Source organism: Callithrix jacchus, chromosome 7 (assembly GCF_049354715.1).
Source record: "Callithrix jacchus isolate 240 chromosome 7, calJac240_pri, whole genome shotgun sequence".
Lineage (NCBI taxonomy): Eukaryota > Metazoa > Chordata > Mammalia > Primates > Cebidae > Callithrix > Callithrix jacchus.
In genome coordinates this window covers 2,826,308-2,841,723 of record NC_133508.1, presented here as the reverse complement: position 1 = coordinate 2,841,723, position 15,416 = coordinate 2,826,308, and the positions used below count along the sequence as shown (strand labels likewise).

Here is a 15,416-nt window from a genome sequence, read left to right as displayed (position 1 = left end):
TCCCCAAGCTGAGTCTCCAGCAGTCCGCACTGCAGACACTTCCTGCAAATGTGCTAATAGGCCTTATGAGAACGTTCGATAACCACCCATCTGTCACTTTTTAACAGACCTGATTGGCAAGCACTTGTAACAACTGACATCTGTTCGTGCTTATTGATATGCAGATTTATGGTAATTGCTATGAACAATAAGACACAAAATTACCTAAGGTGAACATTAAATTAAATTTTCATGCCCTTCTCCTTATAAATAATTTTTTTTAATGTTAAGTTTCAAGTAGGCATATTGCGCATCTGTTTTGTACATAATTTCTTCGTTTTGAGAAGGATTTTTTTCCCCAAGTACGGAATAAAAAGTTGAATCCCTGTCTTCCCGACTTGATTTGCCATCTAGATAGCCCATTGTTAGAGTTACTAAAACTTACTTAAATGTGTTCCATGTTCAGTCACCCGGATTATTGCCCCTGGTCCGAGAGGTGCCCACGTGAGCACTCACTTCATGAGGTTAATGTCATTTTTCTTCTCGGAAAGGAACTGTTTACCAAGTGTGTGCCCGCGCCTCTCCGTCTGCTACCCTTCCAGGATGAGCATGTGGGACAAAGTGTGACTTGGCGGTGCAGACTGAGGAGGTGCCTGGGAGAGAGGTTGAGACGGGGAAAGGACGGGGCACCCACACATCTCAGAAAAGACAGAGAGACAGAAGAGAACCAGAAAGAAGACTTCCAAAGCAGCAGGAGTGAAGCCCTCTGCTAGCTCTGGGGAGGAATAAGGGCAGTTGTAGGAGAGGCCCTGGGCCTGCAGTCTGCGCCTGAGAAGCCTGGTCTGGCTAAGGAGGGAGAGAGTAAACCTCTGTCCTCACCCAGTTCCCCTAGCTGGTGTCCTCCCATCGGACCAGTGCCTTTCCCTGAAACTGCTTCTCCCTTGTGTCAGAGGGGAAAGCAAGTGAGATGTCCATGTTCCGGGTGATGGTGTGGCTGTGGGTGCATCTCTGGTGGAAGGAGCCGAGCTATCAGCCAACGGGGGTGCGCATTTTTGCCACATAAGTGCCAGGAACACTGGGGTCAATGACAGTCCCCACACTCCTCTCACCTCAGGTTATTACTGTGGTGTGACAGTGTGAGATGGTCAGCAGCACCTAGAAGATCACAAGGTGCGAGGATGTTCATGGGGCAGGTTGGACAATGAATGGGCTGTGGCCTCTGCTTTCTAGGCTCGGTCCTGGTTGGAATGAGATGCCCGGGAGGCAGGGGATGTCCTGGGGGTCTTAAGGGCTGCTCTCTGGGGCTTTTTGGCTCCATTTTCCATTGGGTCCTCCCCCAGTGTCACCTGTGCCCAGGAAGGTAGCTAAGACAGGAGGAGCTCAGGCTCTCCTAGCTGCTTCTGATGCTGGTGTGCATGTGCATGCCTGTGTGTGCATGCACGTGTGTGCATTCAGATCAGAAGAAAGCACTGTCTCCTTCATCCTCCCTCTTCTCTGTGTCCTCGCTCCTCAGCTCTCCTCTCTTCCTGACGGCCCAAGTCATCGTTCCACCTCTGGGCTTTCGTGCAGTGGTTTTCTACTACCCCTTGTATCTCTTTCAGATTGTCTGAATGTGTCAAAAGTTCAACTTTTTATGATCTGTCACCAAAAACTGCACACACATACTTTTTCATAAAATTTCAGAGAGTTTGCAGAGATACTGAATCCTGTCAGGGACCTTTGCCTAAGAAGCCCCAAGTTCAGGGGCCTGATGTGGGGTAGACTGAGGCAGTGGTAGATGAGGTTCTGTCTGGTCACTGAGGCAGCTAAGTCCAGTGGTCTGGGATATCTGGGATTCTGGGGATGGATGCAGAAGGAAATCATGTTAAGAAATTCAGCCAGGCACAGTGGCTCACACCTGTAATTCCAGCACTTTGGGAGGCCAGAGCAGGCAAGGATCTCTTGAGCCCAGGAGTTCAGACCAGCCTGCGCAACATAGCAAAATCCCTTCTCTACAAAAATAAGCTGGGCGTGGTGGCAAGAGCCTGTAGTCCCAGCTACTCGGGAAGCTTAGGTGGGAGGATTGCTTGAGCCTGGGAAGTCATGGCTGCAGTGAGCCATAATGATACTCCGGCCCTGGTGACAGAGCAAGACCTTGTCTCAAAATATATCTGTCTGTGTTAACTGCCAAACTGATTTAGAGAGCAAAACATGTACATGGTTAGGAAGTAGGTGTGGTTAACTGGTTAACCTAGTTCTTAGCTACAAATGAAGACTAGATCACAAGCTCGGTCCCAGCCCTCTGGCATTCAGGTGGCATACACGAAATCTGTATTGGCCCCAGTGTTTATGGACCCTGGGGCAAGCAGCGGCACCGTGTGTTGAAGCAGCGCTAGGCTGGAATCCACCCCAGCATCTCCCGTCTGTTCGGACTGTGATGGGGGTGAGTGAGGCCACTCCTGGCAGATACGGGGAGCTGTGGGGTGGTTTACTTCTGGGCCCCGGCCACATTGCCTTTTGAGACCCTGTGCTGGATCAACCCTTTCCTTCCTGTTCCTCCCTCCCTACCCCTCCTAAACTTCCCTCAGATGCAAAGTTTAAGGAAGGAAATGGAGACCCATGCACAGTAGGAGAAGGAAGAGGAGGTCAGAAGAGCTCTAGATGGGGACCAAGAGGCCAGAAAGCAGCTCATGGGCAGGCCAGCCTGGCAGGGGGCAGACCGTCTCATTTCAGGGAGTAGCCCTTGGTATTTTCACCTCTTCATGCCTGTTTCCTCTGTTTGTAACATGTACAAGAGTCACAGTGCCCACACCACATGGTGTGTTAGGAACCCTAATAGCAGCACAGGTAAAGCGCTGAGGAGCCTGCCTGGCACACGCCTTGTTCTTGGTTGTATTGTCACCGTTTCAGACGGTATTATTCACTTACTGGTCTGCGAGCTGCTTTTTTGAGCTTAACTCTCACTAGGTATTGTTGTTTGAGCTTTCTGTATGTTGTCCCATTTCATCTCTTAGTTCTCAAGAGGTGGGTTCTACTTCAGTCCCACTTCACAGTTGAAAACCCCAAGGTGCAAACAGTTAACGAGCTTGCTCCAGGTAACAGGCTGGCAGTAGGTGATGCAGAGCTGGCTTTCGGCCCAAGCTGTGTGAGAGCAGGGCCTGCATTCTTCTGGACCAGCCTGTGCTGCCTTCAGGAGGTGGTGGTGATTGCTGCTGTTGTCCCTGGTTCCACCATAGAGCTTGTGTGTTCTAAGCTAGAGAAACACAGGTCCATGTGAAGAAAGAGATGTCTCTACCAGCCCTACATTGAGAAAAGCAGAAATGTGGACTCGGGGCCAGAAATGGGGGCCCCAACCCAGAAACCTGAGCAGATAAGCTGCCCTGCCTCACCTCTGGTGTATAAGCACTTACTCCTTTTTTGTTTTAAGAGATGGGGTCTCATTCTGTTGCCCAGGCTGAACTTGAACTCCTGGGCTCAAGCGATCCTCTAGCCTCAGCCTCCTGAGTAGCTGGAACTACAGGTACACGCTACCACACCTGGCTTATGAGCACTTATTTCTGAAAATCAGAGTTGGGAGGACCATGAAAGCCTCCTGGGTCAGCACACAGGGACTAGGCGACGGACAGGCTGGAAGGGATGACACCTCCTACAGCTCCTTAGCTGGCCTGTGCTTTCCTATGCTTCTCTACCATCCCCATGGAATCAAAGACTTACGGGAAGGATTTCATTCTGAATCTGGGCCTATTTCAAGAAACTGATGAAATGGCAGGATCTCTTCCCCACTCCCTGGCATCTCCCTGCTCCCATATCCAGAAATCTCCTCGGGTACACAGACTATCATGTTTTCTACTTTATCCTCAGTGTCTTGCAAAGGGTGTAGCCCATCATGGCTACTCGGTAACTACTGGGTGGGTGGGTGGATGGATGAATGAATGATAGATGAGTGGACAGATGCATGCTGATGGATGAAGGATGGATAGGTGGGTGGATGATGGGTGGGTGGGTAGATGGATTGAGATGATGGATGAGGGGTGATTGATAGATGGGTAGGTGGATGTGTGGTTGGTGGAGGATGAGTGGATAATGGGTGAGTAGATGATGGAGGATGCTTGGATCAGATATGTCCTGGAGGGGGACCTGCTGGCCTACCCTAGAATGATGGCTCTGCCTGTCATTAATCAGTGCCAGATCATAGATGGATGTGGGGTAGATGATGAGTGGATGGGTGGATGATGGATGGATGGTGGGGGGATAGAGGAGTGGGTGGATGATGGATGGATATATGGAGTAGGGTAGATGAGTGGAAGGGTGGACGATGGATAGACAGTGGGTGGATTGTGAATAGATGGGTGGGTTGATGGATGGATGTGGGATAGATAAGCAGATAGGTGGATGATGGATGAATGGTAGGTAAATCATGGATAGATGGGTGGATGGATGATGGATGGATGGGTGGGAAGATCCATTTACAATGAGGGATGGATGGGTGTGTTGAAGGATGAATGGGTGGGTGGATGATGGATGGATCGGTGGGAAGATGATGGACAGAGTAGAGTGGTTGGATGACAGGTGGGTGGATGGATGGATGATGGGTGGGAGGGTGGGAGGATCCATCACACAATGGGGGATGGATGGGTATGTGAATGAGAGATGGATGGCTGTGTGGATGACGGATGGGTGGGTGGAAAGTTAGGTGGATGGATGGATGGGTGGATACGGGGATGGACAGATGGATGGGTGGGTGGGTGGATGATGGAGATATGGGTGGGTGGGTAGGTGGATGGGTGGATGAGCAAATATGGATCCTATTTGACTGGTTCTAACTCTTCTCTGATTTTGTCCTCAAATCCCTCAGATGCTGGGGATCAGTCTCCTCTCCTTTCCACTCTTCATCTCAGCATCCTTGACCTACAGTTTTTCCTTTCCTTGCAGTCTGGCTGGTGAGCAGTGTTAGCCATGCTCCAGTGTGGTGCCTCAGAAACTCATCCACTCCCCCCTGGATTTTCCAGGTGGCAGTAGGGAAAGGCCGAGCAGAATGTTGGGTGGTAAAGTGTGTAGAGGAGGATACACAGGCCCTCAGCCCTGGATCCTAAAGGAGAGGGCAATGGAGAGAACCTGAGTGCTCTCGGCTCAGCTCCAGGACCTTTAGTGAATGTCAGTGCCTGAGATGAGGACTAAACATGGGCCCTAGTAAGTGTTTGTACAATGGATTAGTTAATGATTGAGAGAAAACAACCAATATTTGATGCTGCTGGAAATACCAAAGAACTAATAAAGAATGGGGAAAACGAAAACTTTGGCTGGCTCTATAGACAATACTCTTCAGAGCAGTTTATGTAAATGTCATACTGTCTCTTACCCTGTTTGTTCATCTTACATAGATTTGCTCATCACCTAAAAGTGTATGTGCGTGTGTGTGTGTGTGTGTGTGTGTGTGTGTGTGTGTGTGTGTGTTTACATGGACTTGAAAATGAGTAAGATAAAATCTTTGTCCTCAAGGGAGTTGATATCTAGTTGGGAAGGCAAGAAATACATACAAATAATGTCCACATAGGGTGTGATGAAAGCCACAGAACAGTTACAAACAAACAGATTAAAAAATGTTCAGCTAACACGGAAAGTGTGTGTTACATGTAAACCATGTCTCCTTAGGAGTAGGCTATGGGATGGGGCAAAAGGCTCTGCCCAGGCCCAGGACGGTCTGTTTCTTGGCTGTGAGGCCTAGGCTGGGTCCTGATGCCTCTGACCCAAGTGGGCCAGCTAAGCCGGGCCATCAACACGGCTCCATCACTGTGGCTTCTACCTGGGAGGGTGAAGTATGTCCTGAAGGGGGACCCGCTGGCCTGAGCCTAGAATGGTGGCTCTGCCTGTCATTACTCAGTGTCAGGTGCATATTGGAGGCTTTGATTTCAGGGCTAAGCCCTGTTCTTGTGTGTTCTGCCTTACGTTGGTGGTATGGTCTGGTCATGATTTGTGTTAGAGAAAGCACGTATCATGAGAGCCCCAGAAGATATAGACAGATCTGTATGAGCGTGTCTCACTCCTTGAGAGATGTGTCACAGCCTGGGTGCTCCCTCACGTGCAAGTCAAACATGCAGGAAGCAGAACCCCTTGCTGGGCCATGTTGGTCTGCACTGGGGCCAGGCAGCTTGCATACTTCCTCCGTTTTCCTAAAGTAAAATTGAAAAATGAGACCAGGGCCTGTCAACACCCACGTTCTCATGAATATGGCACCGTGTGACCCTGGATGAGAGAAAACCAGGGAGCACTTTCTTGCCGGTTGTGTTCACTTGATAAAGCAGGGTTGCCAGAAGTCTGCCCTTTTCTTACAGAAATTCAAAGGATTATACAAATCCTTCTGTCCCATGTCCAAGCATCCCTGTGAAAAAAGTTGGTTTTGAAAAACAGGTGCTTGGCTTTCAACCTAAGCTAAAAGGTCTGGATGTGTCCTGGAAGAAGACAGTATCACTCTGGACAAAATGAGAATCCACTTAGCAGCCAAGACAGCAGGAACTTTGTTCTGAGTAGAAATGCACCCTGCTTGAGGAGGCCAGGGCAGAGGGGCAGAAGAGTGCTGTCTAGAGCTCCCAGCAGCCAGGCACTGGGCTGCACCCATCCTGGGGGCTCCCACATGTATGTTGCTAGAACATTCTCATCCCTTCAACTGCCACCCCTACACACATTATGGAAGCAGCTGTCAGGGTACTTTCCCTAAAGAAGATGAAAATTGCTCCATAGATATTGGTTAAGTATCTGGACTCAACAGCAGAGAAGAAGGTGGAATTAAGCTGAAGTCTACCGTTTTGCCGGCTGCTTTGTGTAGGGAGAGATCCACTGTTTCATGTTTCTCACATACACAGCCTGCCGGTGAAGTGGATCATGGAAAAACACTTTGATCATTTAGAGAACTTCTGGACTGAGAGGTGGAAGCGGGGGAGAGGGAGAAGAAATGCTGACACTCTCCAGTGTGGACGCCAGGGCCGATCCCGCCCCCGGAGTGTCGCCCCAAATCTCTAAGCTGATCCCATTCATGTTCATGCAGATTTTCTATGTTTCTCGTAATTTTCATGAGTCAGACAGTCTAGTCTAAGTCCCTCTTAACATGCAAATGCCTTGAACAGGCAAATACAGATATTTTACCAAAAAACTATTAAGGTAACTGCCATTTCTATTCAAGCCTTCCTGTATTTATCAAATATGAAATTTGAGGTCCCTATGGACACATTTTAGGGTTCACATTTAAATCCAGAGAGTTCAGTGGCAATAACAGGTAAATAAAAGGTGACGTTCACTGAGCACTTAGTTGTGCCACATTATTTACTTTCATCGTCTTACTTAATCTGCACAACAATCCTCTGAGGTAGAGTTCAGTTAATGCTGCCACTCAGTATCCAGAAATAGATGGACAGGCTTGGAACCCATACGAGTTCAGCTTCCGCACAAAAGCTTTTAACTCGTAAAATGTAATTTCTTCTGGAATAGCTCGTTTTGAGGGACTGGGTTTACCATGAAGTCTTTGCTCCAGCTGTTGCCACATCTCTTCATGTCTTGGTACCTGTGCCATAGAAGCTGCCAGTCCACAGGGCCCTATTCTGGCCAGTCAGCACCAAAATCTCTCGTCTTTTCCACTTGACAGCATGGCAAGAAGGCCATGGGATGAGCATATTGGTTAGCACAGGCAACGCCCCTGTGAGGGAGGAGCACAGGCTCTGCTAGGGAGAGATTCAGGTGCCCTTTCTGGGTATGTGGTCTCTGGGAAGAGCAGTGGCATCAGAGCTGAAAGGGGAGTAGCTTTGGAGGAGAGGGCCGGAGAGCCCAGCTCCCACCCAGGCAGGTGACCATGCACAGGGCCATGTGCTTTCACCACCTGTGCTGACAGTTTGACAACCACAGATGTGTGAGGCCCGTTGCTAAAGAAGCTTTCTCTTCCTCCACAGGCATGAATGCTTTACAGCTGCAGAACCTGGCGACGCTGGCTGCTGCTGCAGCTGCGGCCCAGACCTCAGCCACCAGCACCAATGCAAACCCTCTCTCTACCACGAGCAGCGCCCTGGGAGCCCTGACAAGTCCCGGTGAGTGATGGGGGTGCTCTTTCCTTGTGGGGGATGCAGCAAGAGTGGCAGGTTGGTCTCCATGCCTGCAGGTGCAAAGGGTGAGACCAGACGTGTCCACGATGGAGCCGGGAAGCTACACTGGGCTGCTTTAGTTCACTGGGATATTTAATTTTTTTAAAGGATCAGAATTCAAATGTGTCCTTTATTTTCCATGGATAAGATGAAAAAATTAAGAGAATCCACCGCGCAAACCTTTCTCACACATTCCCTCTGTTTTAAAAAGGTCCGTATTGTCTATTCAGCACTAGTTGTTACCACTATGAAGAACCTCTATCTCTTAGTCTTTCTTTGTCCTGTGTGTAAGAATTCTCTTTTAAGTCTCAAAATTCCTGATGATTCCCATGTTATATTTCACACCAACTCCATCCATCACATTTGATGTGAAAATCTGCAGTCCAGCAGGGAACATCTTTGCTCAAGTCTGGTCAGATTCTGGGCTGTGTCATTTAAAGTCTTTTTTTTTTCTTCACAAATTTTGTTGCCTTATTCAAAAGCAGATGCCAGTTTCTTTTTCCTACAAGCCACATATAACTTGGTTGCTTAGATACCGTGATTTGAGGGTTGTTTTTTTTGTTTTGTTTTGTTTTAATTTGAAAAAAGTAGAATGTTTTGCTGGCTTTCCTTCTCTGTATTTTCCAGACCTTAATAGATGATCTCACCTCCCTCTCTGTTACGTGAAGAAGTTGGCCTGGACAGTCTCCAAGCTTCCTTCTAACTTTCAAAATCCCATGACCCTTTATCAGCTGTGCCCCAAAGATTAGCTAAGTGTTGAAAAAACTTTAATAAAAAACAGCGAATGTGTCTTCAGGAAAAGGAATGAGGCACATTCCTAGAGCTGGCAGTTCTCTAAAAAGCAGTCACCCTTTGTCTCTTCTTAAGACACTGTGTATCTAAGACATTTCACCCTGAGGATGTTTGGAGGGAGAAGTCTGAGAGATGTTGCGGAGAGGCTGATGTATTTACCCATAATGTGCCGAAATCTCACAGCACAGCACGCACATTGAGTTCGCTGTGTATAGTGTCTTCCAAAACATCCCCTTACTATATATGGGCCTCATCTTAGGTAATGAGTACTGTTCCCGAAAATTCAACTTGGCCACCCTTAATTTCAGGAAATTAAGTGACAGCTTCAATGCAGCACATCAACTTGTTATTTAAATAAATCCTGTAATGATCCCTTTTGAGAAATAAATGTTTTTAACATGATTTCCCCTTTGTAAAAAGTCCTTTTTAAAAAAGAAAATTCGACCCTCCCCAACTTAGATTTCATAAATCAGATTAAAATGTATTTTCTTAAGTAGGATATTCTTTCCCTTGTGATCTCTATGATTACACCAAAATAGCATGGAGTGTTGTTAATGCATTTTGGTGTATCTTTAATCCGAAGGAGGCTCATCAGTTTAAGATGCCAAATGCAGAAGTAGCTATCAGCTTATCAGCGTAGATAACATAAATCCAGAATAATATCCAGGAAGTGCTGTGTGGCGTGAGCAGGACAGATGTGCTGCCTACCTTTGGGAGTCCTTCAGTCCACCAGGGACTTAGACAAAAAACTAAGCAATGAGTGACAAATCGGTGACAGAATCCCACTGAAAAAGGGGAAAGGGGGCTGGAGGAGGTGACCCCTCTCTCAAAAGGTGACCTTTAAGCAGAGACCCGAGTTCTGTGATGGAAGCTGTGGCGCCCTTTCAGGCAGAGGACAGAGCCAGTGGGCGGGGACAGCAGAGTCGGGGTGCCGTGGTGGACCGCGTCCGTTCTGCCCCATGTGGGGAGGAGCGTCAGCTTGCTGCAACCTTCTTAAAATGTGGGCTACTCGGACAGCCTAGGGTGACAGCCTAGGTGTTGGTCAAAAAGGAATTTTAAACATATGTGACTATTTTCAGTTTTTTCCTGAAACCGCAGTGAAAGAGAATGTGTTGTAAGCTGAGCCTTCCTCCCTGCTGGAGTCAAACCCACACCAGGCAGTGTCCTTCCCCTTACTGCTCTGGAAGAGGCTTCCTGCCCTTCAGAACGTGCCACCCGCTTAGTGTCACTGAGAGCGATTTTTCTCTTCTCTACTGAGGAATGCTTTGCATAGTAACTGGAAGTATTTTATTAGAATCCTGAAGTGTAGCAGCAGCAGTGATTGAAATCTGCATTTCAATTATTTTTCTTAAGTTTAACTAAAAAATCTGGTGTTTAAGTGAAAGTAAATTATTTGTCTAATTTCCATCAGGGACTTTTTCAAAGTCACAGAAAATGTGGTTTGTAGAATTCATGAATCTCCACTTCATCAAGGCAATTTTCTAGAAAATAGAAAGAGTTGAAAGCCGTTCCCAAAGCCATGGCCATTATTTACTTTTTAAATAATAATAAACTGGGCACAGTATTTGAACCATGAGCCAGTTCATTCACACCATGAGATGCAGGGAAGCCTCATCCCATCCTTCCTCTACAGGGCCTTGGGTTTACCACGTTTTAAATGCGTGTCTCTTAAGCTTCAGACAAATTCATCTAGAAGGCAAAGGGACAATTCAATCCCTAAACTATTAATTTTTTTAATAATTGTAAATTTATCATTTCAATTTTGCATACCCAGGAAAAGGCTCCCTACAGCATTATTTTAAATGATTTAAAACAGTCTTGACTTTAAAACATGAAAGATTAAGCTTTAATTTTTGTTAAATTAAAAAAAAAATCCCCTTAGGCAATAAATAGGTTCCTTTGTCTCATGGCCTTGAAATAAAAATTAAAATGTTTAAATTGCCCATGGTTAGAATAAGTATTTCATGCAATTATCAGATGGTAGTGAATAAAATTAGAAATTAAATCATGAAAGAATAAAAACCAGGTAAGTGCATATTACACCTTTTATGAGTTTCTCACAGGGCTTTTGAAGCCTAATTTAATCGCGTTTCTTGTCTTTTATTTTGATATGATAATTTTTCCTTTGTTTACCTCAGTCTTCTATTTAGCTAATTAATTCTTGGGTCATTTTTTTGTTACCCAGTTTTTAACCTGTTTTTGAGGACTGTGTCTCTGTGTAAGAGGTGAGTTGTCTAGAAGGGGCATAACTAGGTATTAAAGACGGTAATGTTTGTCTTACATTCAGCTTGCAGATTTCTTGGTTTTGCTGGTACTTTTGAGAGCTAGCAGAGACTGTTACTGTTGCCACACGAATACTTCTTTTTTGGTCTAAAATATAATACTGTATTCATGTACCATGTTATTACACTGACTTTCTTCTATCTTCTTCTTTTAAAGAAAAAGAATGCTTTAAAATTCTCCAAGTGCTTCTGTAAGAGCAGACTTAACCAAGTATACATTCCAGGTTAATAGATTGGTTCTTACCATGGTACAAGGCATTTGAAAGGGCTAGGAAACATTTTATCATTCCCACCATTGGCTCTTCAAAGAGTTATCACTTTGAATTCTGGGTAGCATTTTCCCCAACTTCAAGGTGTCCCCGGCCTCCTTGAAGGCTGTGACAAACAGAAAGCTCCATGGAAATGGTGGCATTTCCTCTTGGACTGTGTGAGGGTAACAGATTGGTGGAGTTTGGACATTGTTCAGCTATTCCCTGCCACCTCATATAGTACTGACCAAGGAAGGGTGACTGTCGTTGCACACCTATGTCACCAGAGCAGCTGAAAGAGCAAGTGGAAATGCGAATTCACCTTGATGCTATGCTGTGGCCTTTCCATTGACAGGAGGCTTTGTCACTGCTGTCAATACATGTCTGCACTTGCATAAGGGAAGAAGTTGAATTATGCAGAGATGTGATGCGTAAACTGGTTTAACCCACATTTCTGAGACTTCTAGTTGTGCAGGACAAATACATAAAAACGAGTTGGGGCCTGCACTGCCCTCTCCAAGTGGTGACCTGCAGGAGACAGTATCACAGGTGAGAAAGGGTCAGGGCAGGAGAGAGACAGACAGGCGGACAGAGAGGCCATCTCCCCAAGGCTACTGCAGTGGTCCCACAACCTCAAAGTCTAGAATAAACTTGCCCCACAGACCTGTCCTTACCCCTCCGGCCTCACCCTGTTAAGTGGATCATCCAGTGGCTGATGTGACTCAGTCGCTGATCTTTGCAGCTGGCCCCTGGCTCATCTGTGTGCATCTTCAGCCCCTCAGTTCTCCCTGTGAAGCATCTTTTCCCTCCCAGGCGACAGGAGCCTGGAGGAGACCCTCATCTTCTCTCCCTTTGCACTATTGGAATGGCCTCCAGCTCGGCCCCTTGCCTCTGCCTTGCACGCTCTTGGCATCTATGGTCTAGACTGCTGTGAAACAAACTCCAAGTGTGGCACTCAGGGTCCACCCAGACCAGCTCCACTCTTCCATCCAGAATCTGGGCAGCGCACGCTCACGCAGATCAGGTCAGGCCTCATACCCCAGCAGCACCATCAGCCTTCATGCCATTATTCTTTCAGGCCTCTCTACCTAGAACATCTCCCACCTTTCCTCCCATGAAAATCTAATGTCACTCATTTACTGCTCTGCTGGTTCTTGAGAACAATAATGCTGGTGGATATGAAAGTGTTTCTAGTGCACATTATAAAAAGAGTTTATGCTTCTGTCATTTGAACTGGGATAAAAGATTTTTGGTGGTAATTACTAAAAACTGTTTTCAGTAACCTGCTACTTTTATGAATCAGTGTATATGCCACCTCTAGTTAGAATTAATAGAATTAAGCCTTCTAGTTAGAATTAATCACTTCCACATTGTATTTCTGACATAGTACCTAGCTCATTCTAGACCTGGGTCAGTGCAGACTGTTCCTGAGGAGCTGTCGGGCTCCCTGAGGGCAGGGGTGGAGAGGACTGGAGTGTCAGTGCTGGCCGGGCGTTCTGCAGACACCGCCCCTCTCCTGTGCTGCCAGGACACGCTCAGCCTCCCTCCTCTAACGCTGACCCTGTTGTGTCTGCAGGATAGTCATGTGGGCACTCACTTTGTATCTCGCCCTCTAGCCAGTGAGTTCTTTTGAAGTAGGTACTCTGTGTTATTTACGCATAATGCCCCCTTGCATCTGGAACAGCATATCAGACACAGGCCCTCACATATTTTTTAGTAATTCAGTCAAATAGCAAAGTGAAAATTGTCAAAGACAAATGTTTAAAGGCCATCTGTTCAGTCTGGTACAGTGTGCACATCTCGGAAGGCAGCTGAGTCCCTCAGGGTGACGTTGACAGGGTCAGCACACCCACCCAATTCACCTGTAAGGCGTGGCTCTGCCTGGCTCCCTCAAGAACCAACCCCATATTTCGGTTTCACCTTACAGATGAATACTCGGGTACAAGTTTCTGAAGAATGAATCAATACTGTTATACCAACACAGTCAAATGAAGCAGCATTTTTATTACAAGAGTAGTTTCTTTACAAATAGTGACTTTCTAAATGTTCTGATGTCATGACATAGAATAAGTGAGAGTCTGGTACCAAATAAGTGATTTCATTTTCAGAAGAACCACCTGCTCTAATGTGGGCTTCTGAAAGATAACGTAACAGCAGACTGTCCTCAGAAAGTGCCCATTGACTGTGTGTGCTGCTGACTCCACATGACCTTCCGCTCTGCCTGCCCACACTGGCTTACAGACAGCACGGTCCCATTGAGCTTTTCAGAGTATTTTTTACTTCACCACACTTATGCCCTGCATATTTTTTTTTTTTTTTTTTTTTTTTTTGAGACAGAGTTTTGCTCTTGTTACACAGGCTGGAGAGCAATGGCGTGATCTTGGCTCACCGCAACCTCCACCTCCTGGGTTCAGGCAATTCTCCTGCCTTAGCCTCCCGAGTAGCTGGTATTATAGGCACTTGCCATCATGCCCAACTAATTTTTTGTATTTTTAGTAGAGACGGGGTTTCACCATGTTGACCAGGATGGTCTCGATCTCTTGACCTCGTGATCCACCCGCCTCGGCCTCCCAAAGTGCTGGGATTACAGGCGTGAGACACCGCGCCTGGCAGTCACATCTTTTTTTTTTTTTTTTTTTTTTTTTTTTAAACCTTTCCTAGGTGCTGACAGCCCAACTTCTTTACACTCCTATTGCTACAGTAGGAAGAGCGTTGGCATCCTGGTCTTTGCTCGTTTCGTGCAAGTTTCAACATTTTACACTGCCTTTCTGAAAAAGTTGTCTTGTTTGCTCTTGACAGTATGGGGCTCACTTTATTTTCATTAATGTTAATGGAGTCAAACATTACATAACATGTTCCATAAATAAAATGACTCTGCAGTGGCTGCTATCTCTTAATAGATTTTTTCATTCATTCATCAAATATCTCTGCATCAATGTGCCTGGGACTCTTCCAGAACTTGAGACACATCAGTAGACAAAGCTGAAGATGATTTCTGCCTGCATGTCCTTTATCTTGTAGCATTAGCTTTCAAGAAAAGTGTCATTTTACTAAGTTCACACCATAGTAAAAATAATTTGAATAGCCTTTAAGTATAAACTATAACTTCTACACTCTTAAAATGTCATAACCAATATTTTATATATCTTACATTAAATTTTGTGAATGACATCAAGAGCAGGAGGGGAAGCTCTTTTTTCTCCTTTGAGCTGTTCCGTCTGTGTGTTGAGTACAGCCAAGAGCTGGGAGGAGGGCCCCACCTCGGGTAGAACTGCAAGTGGCTGAAGCAGACAATGAGAAGGTTTAGCGCTCAGCCTTGCTACCTGGGCTGCTCTGTGGTGTCTCGACAGAAGCAGGACATGAAAACCAAGTTGTCTGAAAGCTTGAGGCATGTAAGACTTACATTGTTGGGGAAAACAATAGTTGGGAATGGTGTATCTTCCTAGTAAATGTCCTTTATTTGGCACTGATCATCCTGCTTCTAGAGGAGGAGAGAGCATGCAAACCCCTCCCAACCAGAGAGGTTTTGAGGGCCCTGCATGTGCAGGAGTTTGGGTGTGGAATGACCTTTTGCACAGTGAGTGCATGGACATTCCAGGCAGTGTGTGCAGTGCCCCGACCTGGAGCAGGCTGGAGTCTCTTAATAGTCTGGAACCAATCTAAAGTTTAATAAAGCTGCACAGCTGTCGGGGTAGATACTTATGGTTCACCACAGAGCCCACACTGGGATTCATGCAAGTAGATTCCACCTGTGCCCAGAGCTCTGCTTGGCAGGTCCCTTTGTCTGCCAGGTAGACAGAGCCTCACGTGCATCTTAGGGCTGCCACTCACCAAGCACATTGTTCCTCATTTTGAGTGGGCTTTTTAATATGTGCAGTTGTCGATTCTAATTCTTCATGTATTTGCTTTTTCATGTTAGTGGTTCTAGAGTCTGTGCTAAGTGTTAGAGATTTGTTTTTAAATTTTGCTTAGCACAGTCTCCTGTATTATGGCAAATCCACATCAGATCC

At 46.3% G+C, this 15,416-nt stretch overlaps 2 protein-coding genes across 53 annotated transcripts in view; one reads left to right on the top strand and one right to left on the bottom strand.

Moving 5' to 3' along the window:
- The window catches only part of LOC144576862 (uncharacterized), a 139,754-nt gene that overhangs the window by 59,637 nt on the left and 64,701 nt on the right, over nucleotides 1–15,416 (bottom strand). The gene's annotated exons all lie outside the window — the stretch shown is intronic.
- Nucleotides 1–15,416, top strand: part of CELF2 (CUGBP Elav-like family member 2) — an 859,904-nt gene that overhangs the window by 803,836 nt on the left and 40,652 nt on the right. For all 50 annotated transcript variants that reach the window (XM_078329300.1, XM_078329290.1, XM_078329286.1 and 47 more), the window contains one exon: nucleotides 7,896–8,030. In XM_078329300.1, the coding sequence (XP_078185426.1) occupies nucleotides 7,896–8,030 (135 nt within the window). The remainder of the gene's footprint in view (nucleotides 1–7,895; nucleotides 8,031–15,416) is intronic.